General features: G+C 34.0%; 1 protein-coding gene across 4 annotated transcripts; it reads left to right on the forward strand.

Moving 5' to 3' along the window:
- Window positions 1-207: 207 nt before the first annotated feature.
- On the forward strand, window positions 208-16,823 carry LOC147069134 (E3 ubiquitin-protein ligase RNF13-like). 4 transcript variants are annotated; one of them, XM_085951227.1, is made up of 5 exons: window positions 208-276; window positions 6,382-6,560; window positions 10,315-10,478; window positions 13,230-13,321; window positions 16,444-16,823. In XM_085951227.1, exons 2-5 carry the CDS (start codon window positions 6,450-6,452, stop codon window positions 16,683-16,685), a joined length of 609 nt encoding a protein of 202 aa, XP_085807353.1. In that variant the 5' UTR covers window positions 208-276; window positions 6,382-6,449; the 3' UTR covers window positions 16,686-16,823. The 4 variants fall into 4 exon arrangements, with proteins under 4 accessions (XP_085807353.1, XP_085807355.1, XP_085807354.1 ...); XM_085951229.1 differs by lacking the exon at window positions 13,230-13,321 and having other exon boundaries at window positions 248-276; window positions 16,444-16,639; XM_085951228.1 differs by lacking the exon at window positions 208-276 and having other exon boundaries at window positions 6,363-6,560.
- The last annotated feature ends 26 nt before the right edge of the window (window positions 16,824-16,849 follow it).

Consider the following 16,849-nt stretch of genomic DNA (forward strand, 5'->3'; position numbering starts at 1 on the left):
ACAACAAAAATATTAGAGTACCTATTTTATGACTTATAGCGCAAAATGTTGTTGGATGTCTCTCAAGTGTTTACGAAGTTTGTTTATGATTTTATAATTTCTAATTTAATATTAAACATGGTGTGCTATGACCTATGACTGTGACCGAGTGATAACCTAAAAACAACCCAAACGTATGGACATCAATATTTTTGTTAATCAATGATTAGTGTTTTCGGTGTATCAAATTAATTTATTTCTATAAGGTTGACATCAACACGATATTGTTTTAAGAAGGTAATAATATTATACTATTAACATTTACAGCAGTTTATGACAAACCTAAAATTAGGGGTTACTGCCAAAAGTTGGTAAGTCTCGAAATCATGTTATGGAGTAATTATTGCAATTTGAAAGTTTGTTTGTTTATATTGTGCATGATTTTTTTTTCTTTTCTTTTTCTGTTTGGCCATATCCGCCCCTTAGTTGGAGCATATTATGGACACCACGAGGCGCCTCCAAGAATCCCCCTGTCGCTCGCCAGTCTTCTTGTATCGTTTCAGGTCAAACCAGCATCCCGCAGCTTCGCCGTATACACTCTATAGATAGTATTTAGCGGCCTTTCAGGATGCCGGAATCCGGTTGACTTGAAGAACAGGCAAGCCAGACTGAAGTTTTCTGGCACACGTTCAACGTCGCCTCTTCACTCTCAGCGTGATGAGAGGCTGCGTCCTCTTATCTCATCGTTGCTCCTAAAGTCAAACCACCACACACCCAGTATCCGTAACCCTCACAGAACAAATTTTACAGGAGGGGCAAAAAACGTTTCTTGAACGATTTTGGTTCAATATTAAAAAAAAAGTAGGCACAGACATTGGTTGCATGATGATTGCTGATTTGGTGTAATATTTTTTCGATTTAATAATAATTAAAGAAGTTATTAGAGAAAAATCATTAAAATTGAGTGTAAATGCTTTTTTTCTTAAATTAAAACAGAATTAAAGCTCAAATAAAACCTGAATTTAGATAATAATTCAGCATTTACGGCTTACTTCCTTTTTACAGAATGTGTATTTAGTTGTATACTTACATTGTTAATATCTAATGAAAGCACTTTTGGAAAAATCGAGGGTTACGCCCTTTTTCCTAAACACAGTCAAATTCTGTTTTCTAAGTTCAGTATACGGTTGCTCTGAGCCTTCGTAAGGTGCCATGATCCGCTACCGTAAAGCAGCACCGTCAGAATGCAAGCGTCGAATAGGCGGCATTTGGTTTTGACCGAGTACAGTCGTGAGTCCCAGACACTTCGCATCGAGTTGAATGTTGCTCCAGCATTCTCATTCGAAAAGCGAGTTCTCTCTGCAAAATGCCATTTCCCATATTGTATACCTACCCCCAGGTATTTGAAGCTGTCAATGCTCTCGATGTTTTGTCCCTCGCTAATCAGAGGAAAATCTGGATCAGGACAGGTGCTGTTGCATAAAACATAATCCGTTATTAGCTCTAAATACCTCAATTATTATCGACTTACCAACAATTTTTAATGGCGGCCATATTAGATTTCGTATATTTTTAGGCCTGTGATTGGCTCGTCAATCCTTTGGCCGTTTTTAATATTCATGCACATTTTAATAGTCGATTTAGCATAGGTTCTGGCTAGTTTTGATGCACGAAAATTATAAGAGTGAGATATTGACATAAAGAATTTTTCGGCATTAGAATATAAAAAAAAATGCTGAAAAGTGCCTTTGGCCCACTCTGATACTGTACAGTGCAGTTATTAATTGTACATTTGGCTTTCTATGGTAAATCAAATTAAGTATAATATGTTTTGAAATTTTAGTAAAATATTTGTTAATTCTCAACAAATTAAAATTAAAAAACATTCCTGATTACCACAGAAAACCAACCTTAAAAATACATGTTTCTGTGACCCAGCACTGTTGATACCGCCTAAACCATGGCATCCTCAGAGGATCCAAGGCCACGAGGCCTGAACCATCATTGGGCGGATTCATGCAGACATGAGCAGATCGATTACAAGACAAAAATTTCTAGCCCGTAAGTTTAGATGTGTGAAAATTTATAGTCACCCTTTTGCAACTTCAACAAAATTTAATATAAATAAAATCCTGCATTTTTTTTATACTTACATTAATTCTAGAAACAAGCCAAGTAAAACATAGCGTTACAATCATTGACCTAACTAAAGCTTTATTAAAAATAACATCCATAAAAGCACTTAAGTACCTACTTATATTAAAGTCATTGCATAATGATAATTAAATACCTATAAACTCATTCATTCCAAGCCATTGCGCTGCTATTTAATATAAACTTGTTACATTATATTATTATTATAGGATATGTTTACCACTTGGCTAACCTTGATTGATCTCATAGTTTTATACATCATCTTATGTATAATTAATTATAATTGCAAATTAATCATTCATATTACATATTATACTATTTATGCTAGGTATGTTTCAACATAAAGTCACATAAAATAATGGTAGACCAATAATTATTGCTAAGATTTGCTAGAGCCAGGCAGAGCAGGGCTTCCCAACTTTACATTGAATTGGCAATTACCATGAATTAGAATATTTGCAAGATTTTCAGCGTGATGTTTTTCGTCTGTAGATCATAACGTAATTTTTGGTCTAGATCAGGGTAGGCGAACCTTTTTACGTGCGCTTGCCAAAATTTTCAAAATATTATTTTTCGACTAAGAGGGGGCTCAAGAGGAGGAGATTGAAATATAATCTAGTATCAAAAGGACATCGGCGTCGTTAGGACGTTAATTTAAATCGATATTTTCGCAAAAACCACTAATCATCGGAGATTTTATTTAAAAAAAAATATATATTATTGGCATTGTCGGCCGTCTTACACATTATTATTTGATAAACAACTGCACGTGTCCGCCGATCAGAAAACAGGGCTGTCAAAATATTATATCCATTAATATTTTTAAAATGTTAATTTCGTCATAGTATTATTATTACCTAATTCAAATTGAGCGTAGGTTGATACTCAAATACTATTATAGTATGTTTATGATTTCGAGAAAATAATACGATGATATATAATCCATATCAATTATTTGAAAACAATACATTTGCATGTAGGTACATGTATAATATAGTGAAAAGGTCAGATACCTGTTTAATTTTCAAGATAACATCAAAATTTGTATATACTTACCTAAATGAAGAATATTCGACATTCATGAGTGAGCACGGCTCAAAGCTATGAAAATGTGTTTTTTTCAATTTGAAAATATTTTAATTGTGTATTATTTTATTACAGATTCATAATACGTTATATAACTAATACAACATACTGTTTTTTTCTATGAATAAAAAAGACTGGAAGGAACATATTGTGTCACGGCAATCAAGAAAGACCGGAAAATATGGCCAACAATGCATGATACACAAACATAAAATACACAAAATTACCTATTTAAGTTTACCGCACACGTGCAGACCACACGATATTTGTTTTCGCAAAGTCATCGCTTTCCAAAATGGCGAATTTGGTTGCCAGTTTTTATGGCGATGAATCAGTATGTTCCTTCCTGTCTTTTTTTATTCGTAGGTTTGTTTACTATGTACACCAAGAAATTTCCATTTATAAAATCCAAAATGAGTTTTGGAATATAATGCAACTAAAACTAGAAAAATTCTATCATGGGTGTTTACTTCTTGAATTAGTTGACCCCAGAAACAACAGGTCCATTCCACTACGTGAACCACAGTGGATATTATGCAGGGTCCACATTGGCAACATGTCGCCGGCAACCTCGTTAAATTTTACGATAAGTATGATAATTATCGTAAAATTTCTTAAGCCATTATGATAATTATCGTAAAATTTATCGAGGTTGTCGCGCGACATGTTGCCAGTGTGGACCCGGCATTAGATGCACAAAACTTGAATAAAATATATTATAAATAAAATTTAAAAAGTACAATATAATTAATTGCGTCGACAGCCCTGGCGTCGCCCGCCAGTCGGATGGTCTAATAAAAAAATAATGTATCTAGTGACTGTATGTTAATAATTATTTTTAGGCACTCATGATATAAATTATTTCGCCCATTGCCTTTACATGCAATAATGGTTCTACCTACCACTTGTTTCACTAGTATAAAAGTGAAGTTGCGCAGTCAATAAAAAGTCACTTTCTTTTTATAATAGGCAGACACTAAATTCTACGTTTTAAAAAATATGCATTAGAATTAAACAATACCTATTATTTTTAATACGTAGGTCCTAAACATTACAAATAAACACTATTCATTATTAATGTTTTTTGGATAGCACATGAAATAAAAATGTAGGTAGATATGCATTTCAACATCCTTCGTATGTTTAATTCTCGGACAATTTCAGGTTAAAAAGTTATTAATATATTATTAAGTTTATATTGTGGCAACCACATAATTGAAAATGTCACCATCATATTGGTTGCAATACTTTCTCCCAAACAGTTGATTAACAAATTGAATTTAGTAACATTTACGTACCTACCTATATTAGAAGATATTATTTTTTGGTCACCCCATTCTGTCTTCACGTCGACCGTGTTTATGATTTAAATTTAATTTAGAGACCATTTACATTTGACACAAGCATTGTCGGCGACCTTTGTATATTGCTAGTAGACCAACAATTCCGGACCACATATAAAAAAATCATATTTTCAATTCTCAAGGGCAATTCTGTAGAGTTTGGATCAAAATAGAAAGTGTCTTATACATTATTAATTCTGTTAGGTATGACATTTGAGATTATTTTGCAAGCGCATGAAGCATACTAAAGTATATTCCACAAATATTAAGATTGCTCAGTTGCCATTCCGATTTTCTTACATACACAACGGCCGCCATTTTTTATGTGCATTGTGATTACTTACTTGAGTGCAGTAAGTTATAAAGCCTCAATTACATTAAGCTTCTTTACGAGTTGTTTATTGGTGAATTTAAAAGCGGGCGATTCAGCTACTGCGATTTGATGATTACATACAAAACTTTCCATTCGCTGATAAGCCACAAGCCAGCGACAACTTTGACAGAACGTAGTTCGTTTTTTTACCGGGAGGTTGCTACTGCGCTCTACTGCGCAGACGCAGTAGGTCCACACGCCGGTGTGTAGCGTATAAAGCCTCAATTACATTGAGCTTCTTTACGAGTTGTTTATTGGCGAATTTAAAAGCGGGCGATTCAGCTACTGCGATTTGATGATTACATACAAAACTTTCCATTCGCTGATAAGCCACAAGCCAGCGACTATTTTGACAGAACGTAGTTCGTTTTTTTACCGGGAGGTTGCTACTGCGCTCTACTGCGCAGACGCAGTAGGTCCACACGCCGGTGTGTAGCGTATAAAGCCTCAATTACATTGAGCATCTTTACGAGTTGTTTATTGGCGAATTTAAAAGCGGGCAATTCAGCTACTGCGATTTGATGATTACATACAAAACTTTCCATTCGCTGATAAGCCACAAGCCAGCGACTATTTTGACAGAACGTAGTTCGTTTTTTTACCGGGAGGTTGCTACTGCGCTCTACTGCGCAGACGCAGTAGGTCCACACGCCGGTGTGTAGCGTATAAAGCCTCAATTACTTGAGCTTCTTTACGAGCTGTTTATTGGCGAATTTACAATCTGCCTGTAAAGTCGCCCAGTGTAATCATCGAACAAGCTAATAAGCAGGTTGTAAACACTCTACCGAGAAAAGTTGAAAGCCGATCAACTTTACACGCTACACGCCGGCGTATGGGCCTACTGCGTCTGCGCAGTAGAGCGCAGAACCAACCTCCCGGTAAAAAAACGAACTACGTTCCGTCAAAATAGTCGCTGGCTTGTGACTTCTCAGTGAATGGAAAGTTTTGTGTGTCATCATCATAATCGCAGTAGCTGAATCGCCCGCTATTAAATTCGCCAATAAACAGCTCGTAAAGAAGCTCAATGTAATTGAGGCTTAAAGTTGACCGGCTTTCAACTTTTCTCGGTAGAGTGTTTACAACCTGCTTATTAGCTTGTTCGATGATTACACTGGGTGACTTTACAGGCAGATTGTAAATTCGCCAATACACAGCTCGTAAAGAAGCTCAATGTAATTGAGCCTTAACTGGTTTTACACAAATTTAACATGATTTTTCAACCAAATAATAATGCTGAAGTGTAGTATTATTGGCTGCTTATCTACTCATCGTGACGAATTGTCTTTTTATACACCCTGAAAATCGCACCGCATCCGACTTATTTTACTTTTATTTTACATACATAAAATAAAACCTGAGACACACAAGTTGGGAAGCTCTGTATTAGAGCACTTGCTAAGATAAATTAATAAATTATTAATCTCATCACTACACAATTGGTTTTAGAATATATGAGTGCATAACAAGATAAGTGGATTTCGCGGCACTACGAGTGAAGTTTAAGTGAGAACACGATGGCTGGTAGCTTCTGCATTTCGGTGACTACCGTGGCAGTGGTCTTCTTTATCCTCAGCACCATGGCCAAGGGAGACATCCAGGTCTACACAATGCAGATGCCCAGACTTGTAAGTATTGCTTTTCTATATTAATTCTATATGTTACACCGAATGTGTGAAATTGCGTATTACATGAAATCGGCAAAATTTTGCCTATTTCATGAAAAATGCAAGCCCGTTGCCTTATTCATGAATTAGGCAAATTATCTGCCGAGTGCGTGAATTCGGCAGGTTACCTATGGAATTCTTAAACTGTCAACATGACAGTAGAAAAAGTAAATTTAATACGGATGGTTTTATTAGTTATAATTGGACTATAATTGGAGTTATAACATAATAATATTATAAGGTTAGGTTAGGTTATGTAATTCTGAATTCAACTGAATGTCCATTTTGAGGTTAGCTAACAACTTACTGTCAACAAACTATCAAATCATACTATCACAAACAAACAATCGAACATTGTACAATTGATAACCAAGCACGAATCAAATCGCGAAAATACCTTTTAATAAAATTCTTCCGTTATCAGATTATAGTTCTAGACTTTTTTTGGGCATAGAAAATGGAAATGAATGTCATTGTAGTTATTGATTGGTATATTTTTATATAATCAATGACATTTGACACATTTGGTTAGTTTGATTAGTTGCCACTATCTATTTTGACCAATGCATGAGCATTTGACAAATTTGGTTTAGTTGCAAAAAAACACCACCGGCGCGCCACTATCTAATTTTCCCAATGCATGAACTAGGCAGAAAAATTACTGCCGAATTCACGCACTCGGCAGATATTTTGCCTAATTCATGAATAAGGCAACAGGCTTGCATTTTTCATAATATAGGCAAAATTTTTCCGATTTCATGTAATATGCAATTTCACATATTCGGCGTAACATATACATGAATAACTTAAGTGCCAGCCACATCTTTTATACCATAGCAACATACTAATTTAACTACAGTAATCCACAATAGTTTTGGTATATTTTGGGCGATACGACAAAATTGTGGACACTTTCAATCATACTTATTTGTTTTCATTGAATTAAGCATAAGTACTTATTACACATAGGTATTGTTGATTAGTTTTTTATAATTCATTAAGCCTTGTTTAAACCAAACCATAATAGATGAAAAATATTATTATCTATAAAATATCTAAAATTATGTATGATTTAATGGCATAAATATATAGTTATACAAAAATAAGTTTATAGATAGACGAGTATTTTTTGATTATTATCTATTATGGCTAGGTTTTCGCAGGGTTTAATTGAATTTTTAAAACTAACCAACACCATAATATGTACCTAAACTTGTGTCCGGAAATTTGTACGTATGCAGTTCGCTGTATCACAACTTCACTGTAAAATGTTATATCGGAAATATATGGTCGTATATTAAAGACTGTCCAACCTTTATATGAGTCGTATAGTTCCTATATACGATAAGTCCACTTTTAGTCAAAATTGAGATAATGATGCCATTTTTTTGTACCAGCAGCGCTCCACAATAATAAAATGTTAATCAGTTCTTAACGGCGATAAATTCATGTGAAAAGAGAGTTTCAAAATCACGATGAATTCCTATCGGCGATAAGTCCACGGTGCGGTTTGTTCCAAGGGCCGATGAGTCCATGCGACCTTGTAGACAGCCAATTAGTATCGAGCCTTTGCAAAAATCAACATGGCCGTTGTAGCAGTTCGCGTTATCAAAAGTGTCTCAAGTTTTTAGAAGAAATACAACGAAATAATGTCTGATTTTACCCAGAATGTTGCTAAAGTGGAAGGAAATACATCAAGGAAACGAGTCATCAATTAGGAATTATGGAAAAAGAACGTGGATCATCGGGAAAGGTATTTGAAATACGACTATTTTGCATTAAATGTTGGCAAATACTGGGTGATTGAGAATTTTTCTCGAATTAAACAATTGTTTTCATTTTAGTTATATCCGTACTTTTTTTTCTGACAAAATTACCTGAACAAAATAAAATCTGTGTGATTGTAAACTTCCCACGTTTTAAATAATAGTTTTTTAATAAGATTTTTTTATGAAAAAATTTTCTGTTAAAAATTACTCGGCCTACGTTTATTTAAAAAAATATATTGTGATTACATTATTGATGGTAAATAAATGTCATTATTATACATAATAGGTACATTTGTGTAAAAGAGTATGTTGTTTTTTCAATGTATGCTTGATCCAGTGCAAGGTCCCAATGGGTTGGGCGAATGGCTAATAACCATTCCTCGAAAAAAAGGGTCTGTTAATATAACCTTCACTCTGTGGAGGTTCATATGCTCTGCTTAGGAGCAAAGACGGTAATTAATTTCTTTTTTACATTAATTTGTGTATCTTTTTCTACTATCACTTACCTAAAAAACCTTTTAAAGTTACCAAACCATGTTAATATTTTTTGATTTAATTTTAATAACCACTTGTTTATTAGATGAAGAAAAGACAAAAGTATGTTCGATTCATTCTAATGTATTACGTTCGCTAGTGTTGAGAAACAAAGACCGATAAGTTTGTTATACTACTTATTAAACTACTTGACAGTTAGTTTCAAATGCCGATAAGTCCATCACTGTTTTTGTTTTTGAGATAAAATTTCATTCTTGAATTCATGAATTTTGCCAAAATCAGAGCATAGTATACAGTCGTCTCTTTCCGCTCAAGAAAGCTCACAGCAAACTGTGCTAAGGTGGAATGATTTATGAACAATTATTTACATGTAACCACATGATTTAATTGAATTTTAATAATTACAAGATAAAAAGAACTTTTTATGTACAACGTTTTTAAATTTTCTGTTGAATCATATAAACTTGACTTGACTAGCTTAAACGATCAAAAGATTTTGTACTTGATAGAAAAATATTAAGTATTTACTGAATAAATATAGAATAGGTACTGAAATTTAATTTTGACATTTCATATTGATTTCCATAGTAACGCACGTATGTATATTAATAATTTAGTTGCTAGGACCCCAGACCCCTAGCAATCAATAATAGTGTTTTACTTTTTACGGATTTCTTCCGAAATAACTTTTCGTACAAGACAGAATTATTCTACTTAAAGATGGCTAAAAGTATTAAAAGAATGCATTGGCATCGTGTTCTGATATATTCTAAAAGTTTCAAATGTCTAACTAGTCGGGCAGTTAGTTAAAAATCGATTGCAAGATTTGTACTGGATAAACAACTACCGCACAAACAAGAATACAACCTAATAAAAACGTTGTAAAAAGTAACCAGCACCATCTGTAATTTGAATTCTTGATTCAATGAAATCAATTGAGTATGACTGATAAAGTTTAGTGTGCACAAATTTATTGTTTTAATAAATATTCACCATTTAGTAGGTAAATAATGTGAGCCTCCACTTTCAAGACTAATGAGCCGCCACAGGTTACTACAACTATATATCGTCACTGTTTTGGCAGAAGACACTAATTCGAAAAAATGACATATTGAGTTAGTTATACCAAAATGTTCCTTATTTCAAACTTTACCGTCTGGAAACCTTCTTAATAAATAAACAGTCTTTATTTTAAAGTCATCCTTTTTACGATTACTTAATAAACTCACATGATAGACCATTTCAAACATTTTAACAACTTCAATGACAAATTACTCAAAACTAGTATTCTCCAGTTAGTGTGTTCTGCCAGAACAGAGACGAATATTTTCAATACTATTTTACATTTACACAAACAGTCAATATTATAAAATAAATTATAATTTATTATAACGTCTTTTGCTCTTCGATTGCAGCAAATTAATATGTTATTCTATCTGATTCTGTTATAGATGCAGGAGTTCCCTGATACGCCGGCGAGTGTTGGTAATCTGGTGCCATCAGATGGCATCCGTGGCATGTTGATTCCCGGCATTCCAAAAGACGGCTGCATGCCCCTCCAGAGTCCGCCACCTGTGTCTAATTACACCGGCAAGTGGATCGTTTTGCTCGCCAGGTTTGATATGTCTTTTTAACCCTTATTTTTCAGTATCCATAAGATATGACTTCTAGCAATGATATATTAAAATTTGTAAAATATTACGCTAGGTATAAAGTCATAACCTAACCTAACCCGTGTTTCATGCACAGTGAATATTGTTGCATAATCAAAGTTCACTCTGTGTGCTTCCATCTACTTTTATTTTTGTTATTTTATTTTATTTCTTTTCTTATTACCACGTTTTTCTTAGCTCGTATTCTTGTTTGTCCGGTGGTTGTTTATCCGGTACAAATCTTGCAATCGATTTTTAGCTAACTTCCCGACTTGTTAGACATTTGAAACTTTTAGAATATATCAGAACACGATGCCAATGTATTTTTATAATACTTTTAGCCATCTTTAAGTAGAATTGACTTAATTTTCAGTTAATTCTGTTTTGTATGAAAAGTTATTTCGACACCATTATTGGTTGCTAGGGTCTGGGGTCTTAGCAACTAAATTATAAATATATACGTGCGTTACTAAGGAAATCAATATGACATGTCAAAATGACATTTCAGTATTATTTCTATCAAGTACAAATTTTTTTGATCGTTTAAGCTAGTTAAGTCAATTAATTGAGTTAGCATTTACTTGGTAGAATTCCATTTTACAAGAAATGAAAATATAATTAATATTAAATTCTACAGGTTTTTAAAAGGTTTGTCGATAGCTATTTCGGTTGTAACACCATTATCAAGACTATTCAGATAGGCCGAAATGCTGGCTGGGCTGGAATGCTTTTAGCTTAGGATGCTTGCTTGGCGCCGACGCGGTATTTTTTGCTGGATAAGTGAAGATGCTGGCTTGGCTTCGCGTCCGAGGCGAGCAGAGGCGATGCTAGCTGTCCGGCGTCCAATTGAAGAGAGCGATTTTTCGGTCGATGCTGTTCGTTCGGCGTCAGAGACAAGAGAGGATTTTCGATTTCAATTCGATTCGATTTGTTTATACTGGTAGTAAGTATACTTAGTCTTCAAAATCGACCAGTTTTCCCATCTTTAATAATGAAGCTTGTGTTTCAAAAGAAACAATGAAAATTAACGCATTATTATTATTGATGTTAATGAAAATTAACGCATAATTAATTTTAAAAAATTTTAAATTATGACGTGGCATGGATTTTGAACATAATAAACACCGCATACCTATAATATAATAAGTAAGCTTCCAGGATACATCATGCGACAAGCCAAACCATCCAAGAATCCTAATGTCATACGTACACTCTACTTCTCTTTAGTCCGTAGTATTCTTGAATATGGTTCTATTATCTGGAGTCCTTACGAAGTTTCCAACAAGCTATTTTAGAGCACGTCCAGAAGAAATTTCTTTGATGTCTTTATTTTAAAACATATAACTATTTTCCTTTTAATAATTATTCGTCAAACGATTACTTTCCGACTGCCTTTCTACGAGGCATGCTCACTTTTCACTCTCTTGAATCTCGTAGGTCATTTCTTCTTTTGAAACATTTTTGTCTGTTATCGCAAGGGATGGTTTCTAATCCTTGCATCCTAGAGAATTTAAATTTATCATGACTTTTTCTGGGTCAGAACTGTTTCCTCGAGTAAAACCTATCAGGCACCATTAGCATTAGCGAGGGATGCAAGACAGAAATTTTCAATGATGTACTTTATTTTATTCTACAAAATTATTTATGTTTTCTATTATTATTATTTTCTTCTTCTCTCTTGTCTTGTGAGAGTAATATTTTGTTATAAGGTAAATCTCATGGTGTGAACATCCTGAATTTTGATTAGTTATGTCCTCAATGTTTTGTTTTCTTAAATAAATAAAATATATACTGTTTAGATCAGGGGGGGGCAAACAGCAGCCTGCGGGCCGCATGTGGCCCACCGGGTATTTTTTTGCGGTCCGCGATCATTAATTCTACTTCTGATTACGAATAAATTTTTTATAATTTTTTAAAAAATATTGACAATAGATTAAAATTTGAAGAATTTGTTGTTTCGTAAATGTATTATCTCAGTACGTCTTCCTTGCGTCTCGTCTCATACTATGTAACCACTATTTTCTACGTTGAACATCAATTTCAATAGATATTGATAGTGTGCCGACAGAGCTACAACTTGAGATTATTGATCTGCAGTGTGACACTGATTTAAGATAATTGCATTGTCGTGAAGAAATCTCCAAATTTTACAATGCCCTTAATTCAGACAAATTCAACCAACTTAAGGATTAGGCAAGAAAAATGTCCGTTATTTTTGGATCAACCTATATATGTGAACAAACATTTTCAATCATCAACCTCAATAAAAATTCTTTACGATCAAATATCTCCGATGCCCATTTACAAGCAGTTTGAGAATATCAACTACAAAATTAACACCTGAATAAAAAAAAATGTACAACAGTTTCATTCTTCACATTATTTTTTTTTTGTAATGTTTATTTTTCGTGATAATAAATAGTGTATATCTAAAAATGGTATTTTACTTGCGGCCCGCCGCTCATTTTGAATTCTTGAACTTGGCCCTCCATCCAAAAAGTTTGCCCCCCCCTGGTTTAGATCATTGTTTCCCAAATGTTATAGGTCCTTTTTCAAAGATATTTTTTACTGTATAGTGAAAACCTCTTGCCTTACATTCAAGGCAAAGTTCAAATAACATAATAAACTTATAATATTTCACACGGTTATAAAGAATGTATGTTGTTAGTTAGGTCCTATTTTAATTTTCATATTTTGTTTTTCTTTATTTTAAGATACAATTGTACTTTTGACATGAAACTGAGGAATGCCCAAGATGCCAAATTTGATGGTGCGATTGTCCAAAATGTAAACTCCAATGAATTAGGTAATGGGAATTATCCAATTAACTGTTATGGTTTTGGTAGCTTTGATAATTACCTTATATGTGTCCTGATTTAATGTAACAGGTGTATATGTATAAGAGAGAGAGATAGGGAAAAAACTTATTAAATGGGTAAGGTGATAGAAAAGATACCTACACATAAAATGCAAATTCTAAAATTGAAAAATAAGCCAACACGAAAACAATGGAATCATTTATTTTTACAACATTTTTATTAGGTCGTATTCTTGTTTGTCCGGTGATTGTTTGTCCGGTACAAATCTTGCAATCAATTTTTAACTAGCTTGCCGACTAGCTAGACATTTAAAACTTTTAGAATATATCAGAACACGATGCCAATGCATTTTTTTAATACTTTTAGCCATCTTTAAGTAGAATTAAATTCATTTTCAGTTAATTCTGTTTTGTATGAAAAGTTATTTCGGATAAAATCCGTAATCCAATCCACTATTATTGGTGTCTATGGGTCTGGGGGCCTAGCAACAAAATTATTAATATATACGTGCGTTACTATGGAAATCAATATGAGTGTCAAAATGACATTTCAGTATTATTTCTATCAAATATAAATTTTTTTGATCGTTTTATCTAGTCAAGTCAAGTTTATATGATTCAACAGAAAATTTAAAAACGTTGTATATAAAAAGTTCTTTTTATCTTGTAATTATTATTTGGTTATGAAAGAAAATAAATGATAGGATACTCTCATAATAGTTTGACAGATACACACAGTGCAGTACTAGCATATCGATTATATAAAAAGTATTAAACAACATTACAATTATTGATTTGTCACAGATTGACGGAAACGTATAAAAATGTGATGTCTGATAGGAACACACAATTTTGAAAATGTTTTGAAAGTGGAAAATGGTTTGATTATTACAATATCTATAAGAATATACATGATTCAAGACATTTCAGGAGTAGAGAAATCAATGTGAAAGTGTTAAAAAATCAATAAAGTGGCGTTTAGATAAGAAGTCAGTGTGTTATCCAATACACAATCAAAAAATAGAATTATTATGGATGAAAAAGAACCATCAACTAACCGGTCACCGTTTGAACGAGTTCAGGAGACTCTACAAAGACTCCGCCAGGTTGATGCATTATAGCGCCTGTGGATGTGTTAAATCCAGAAAATGTCCACAGAAAAACTAAGACCCGGCTCTATAAAACCGTCATATGCACAGTCGTTGCATACGGGTGCGAGTCATGGACGATAAAAATGAAAGCAGCTGAAATGGTGGATTGCTTTGAGAGAAAGATCCTGAGGATGATATACGGACCCATGAATGATGGTGGGGAGTGGAGAATTAGGTACAACACGAAACTATACCGCTTATACTAAGATTCAAAACTCTCCACCTTCATAAAACTCCAGAGGCTGAACTGGGCAGGCCATGTCCAGCGCATGCCTGAGTCACGGATACCGAAGAGGATCCTCGAAGGAAATCCAGGGGGGAAGGGGCCAGTGGGAAAGCCACGCACACGATGGGGTGACAACATTACAAAAGATGCCAACCAGCTACTAAAAATCATGAACTGGAAAAGACGTGCGGAGGACCGTTCCAGCTGGAGGACGGCGGTGGAGGAGGCCAGGGCTCGACTTGAGCTGTAGCGCCATCGAAGAAGATGAAGGATGTGTTTAATGGATTTACTGGCTGCAATAGTGTGTATTTTAAACTATTGTGACAATAACTGGTTACACGTAAAAGTGCTGACTGTCTCTCCAGTCTCATTCTTCAAGAGTAAACGATATACGATGTTGTCATTTTATGGTACTATTTGACAGGTCGTAAAAATCGGTTAACCTCCGCGGTGTAGTTCGTTTTTTAGTAGGTTTGCCTCTATCGTTCTACTGCACAGGCACAGATCGAAAAAATCCCAACTGTTGCATGAAAATTCAGAAGCTTCCGAACTTTTTTGATTCATGCACGCACTATCATTTCGCTCACATATTACTTCTACGGCATTGCGTGCGAGCAAGCTTCTAGGATTCGTCATGAGACAAGCCAAGCCATTCAAGAATCCAACTGTTTTACGTACACTCTATGTGTCGTTAGTACGGAGTATTCTTGAGTATGGGTCCATTATCTGGACTGTTTATGAGGTTTCCTGTAAGCTTATTTTAGAGCGGGCTCAGAAAAAAATTCTTCGACATCTATATTTTAAAGTTTATAATTATTTTCCCTTTGACAGTTTCTGAAACGTGTATTTTCCGACTAACTTTCTTCAAGGCATGCTCGCCTTTCATTCTCTTGAAGCTCATAGGTCACTTCTGCTCTTAAATCATTTTTCCCTGCTCTCATGTGGTATAGTTTCCAATCCAGATATTCTAGAAAATTTGAATTTTTATGCACCCTTCAATTACAAGCGTGGTCGCGCAGCCATGACCTATTTTGGGTGAAAGCTGTTTCCTCATGTCAGGCTCACCAGGCACTAATAGCGAGGGCTGTGCGGCTGGTCAATGCACTCCCTAGAGATGTAGATAGTGATGCATTATGTATTCTGTTTTTAAAATACTATTTTATTGTTTAATTTGTATTTTTTTTGAATTATTGTTTTTTTTTTATTTTATTTCTTTTCTATAAAATTAATTTTTGTTTTGATTTTTTTTCTCTACCTTGTTTTTTCTCTAATTGATTTACTTGTACTTTTTATTCTAAAAGTCATGTTGTGAACATCCTGAATTAATAATTTGTTATGTGCTCAAAGTGTCTTTTTTTAAATAAATATACATGTTTACACATACATTTTCTTGTTATGGCCGCGATAATACATACTGTCAGCAGTAAATCCATGCACGTGTAAACGGGGTATTAAGTCACAGACAAAGAATCAAGCACAATAACAAAAGGAGTAAAATGAGAGAAGTCATATACATAAACGTATTCGAGAGAGAGAGACAGGGTGATGATGAATTGGCAGGTGGCATACAGGTAATAAACAAGTAATTTATATTGACAGCTATTTAGAGCTATAAACCTATCGTCAAAACTATCATCCGAATCTGGATAATGGTTCAAAGAAGCCGAAGAATCTTTGACTAAGTTGTTTTACTGTAATACAATAATCATTTTTGTATATTTGTTTTGTTTCAGAAATCATGTCTGCAAACAATCCGGAAGGAATAAATATAACATCAGTGTTTGTCAGTGAAGAAACTGGATCGATTTTAGAAAACAACTACTCGTACCCAATGAATTATGTGGTCATAATGAAGCCAAGGCCTCTCAAAAATGTTGCAGTTCTGAATGTTCCACACTTTTTTCAGAATTATTTTTATATTGTGTTTTGTGTCGTTTACTCAAAAATAGTAGTTATTTTCAATATTGTAAATTAATCATAAATAATAAACCAGTGGTGAAGGGTGGAGGTAGACTGTTAAAATCCGATATAAATATTGCACACTTAACTTTGTGAGTCAAACATATATGTTTTCATTGAACTAAGGCATAAAGCCCACCAAAGCGGCGCTTAACCTAAGAAATTTTCTTATATTTTGTG

The sequence above is a fragment of the Rhyacophila brunnea genome, unplaced genomic scaffold, assembly GCF_057557595.1.
Source record: "Rhyacophila brunnea isolate RB1 unplaced genomic scaffold, BYU_Rbru_1.0 scaffold_24, whole genome shotgun sequence".
Lineage (NCBI taxonomy): Eukaryota > Metazoa > Arthropoda > Insecta > Trichoptera > Rhyacophilidae > Rhyacophila > Rhyacophila brunnea.

Excerpts from the sequence above, each read along its gene's own strand:
- LOC147069134 (XM_085951227.1), top strand. The coding sequence starts at position 6,450 with ATGGCTGGTAGCTTCTGCATTTCGGTGACTACCGTGGCAGTGGTCTTC. Across the intron at positions 10,479-13,229 it reads TGGATCGTTTTGCTCGCCAG|ATACAATTGTACTTTTGACA; the intron begins GTTTGATATGTC and ends CTTTATTTTAAG. Across the intron at positions 13,322-16,443 it reads TGTAAACTCCAATGAATTAG|AAATCATGTCTGCAAACAAT; the intron begins GTAATGGGAATT and ends GTTTTGTTTCAG.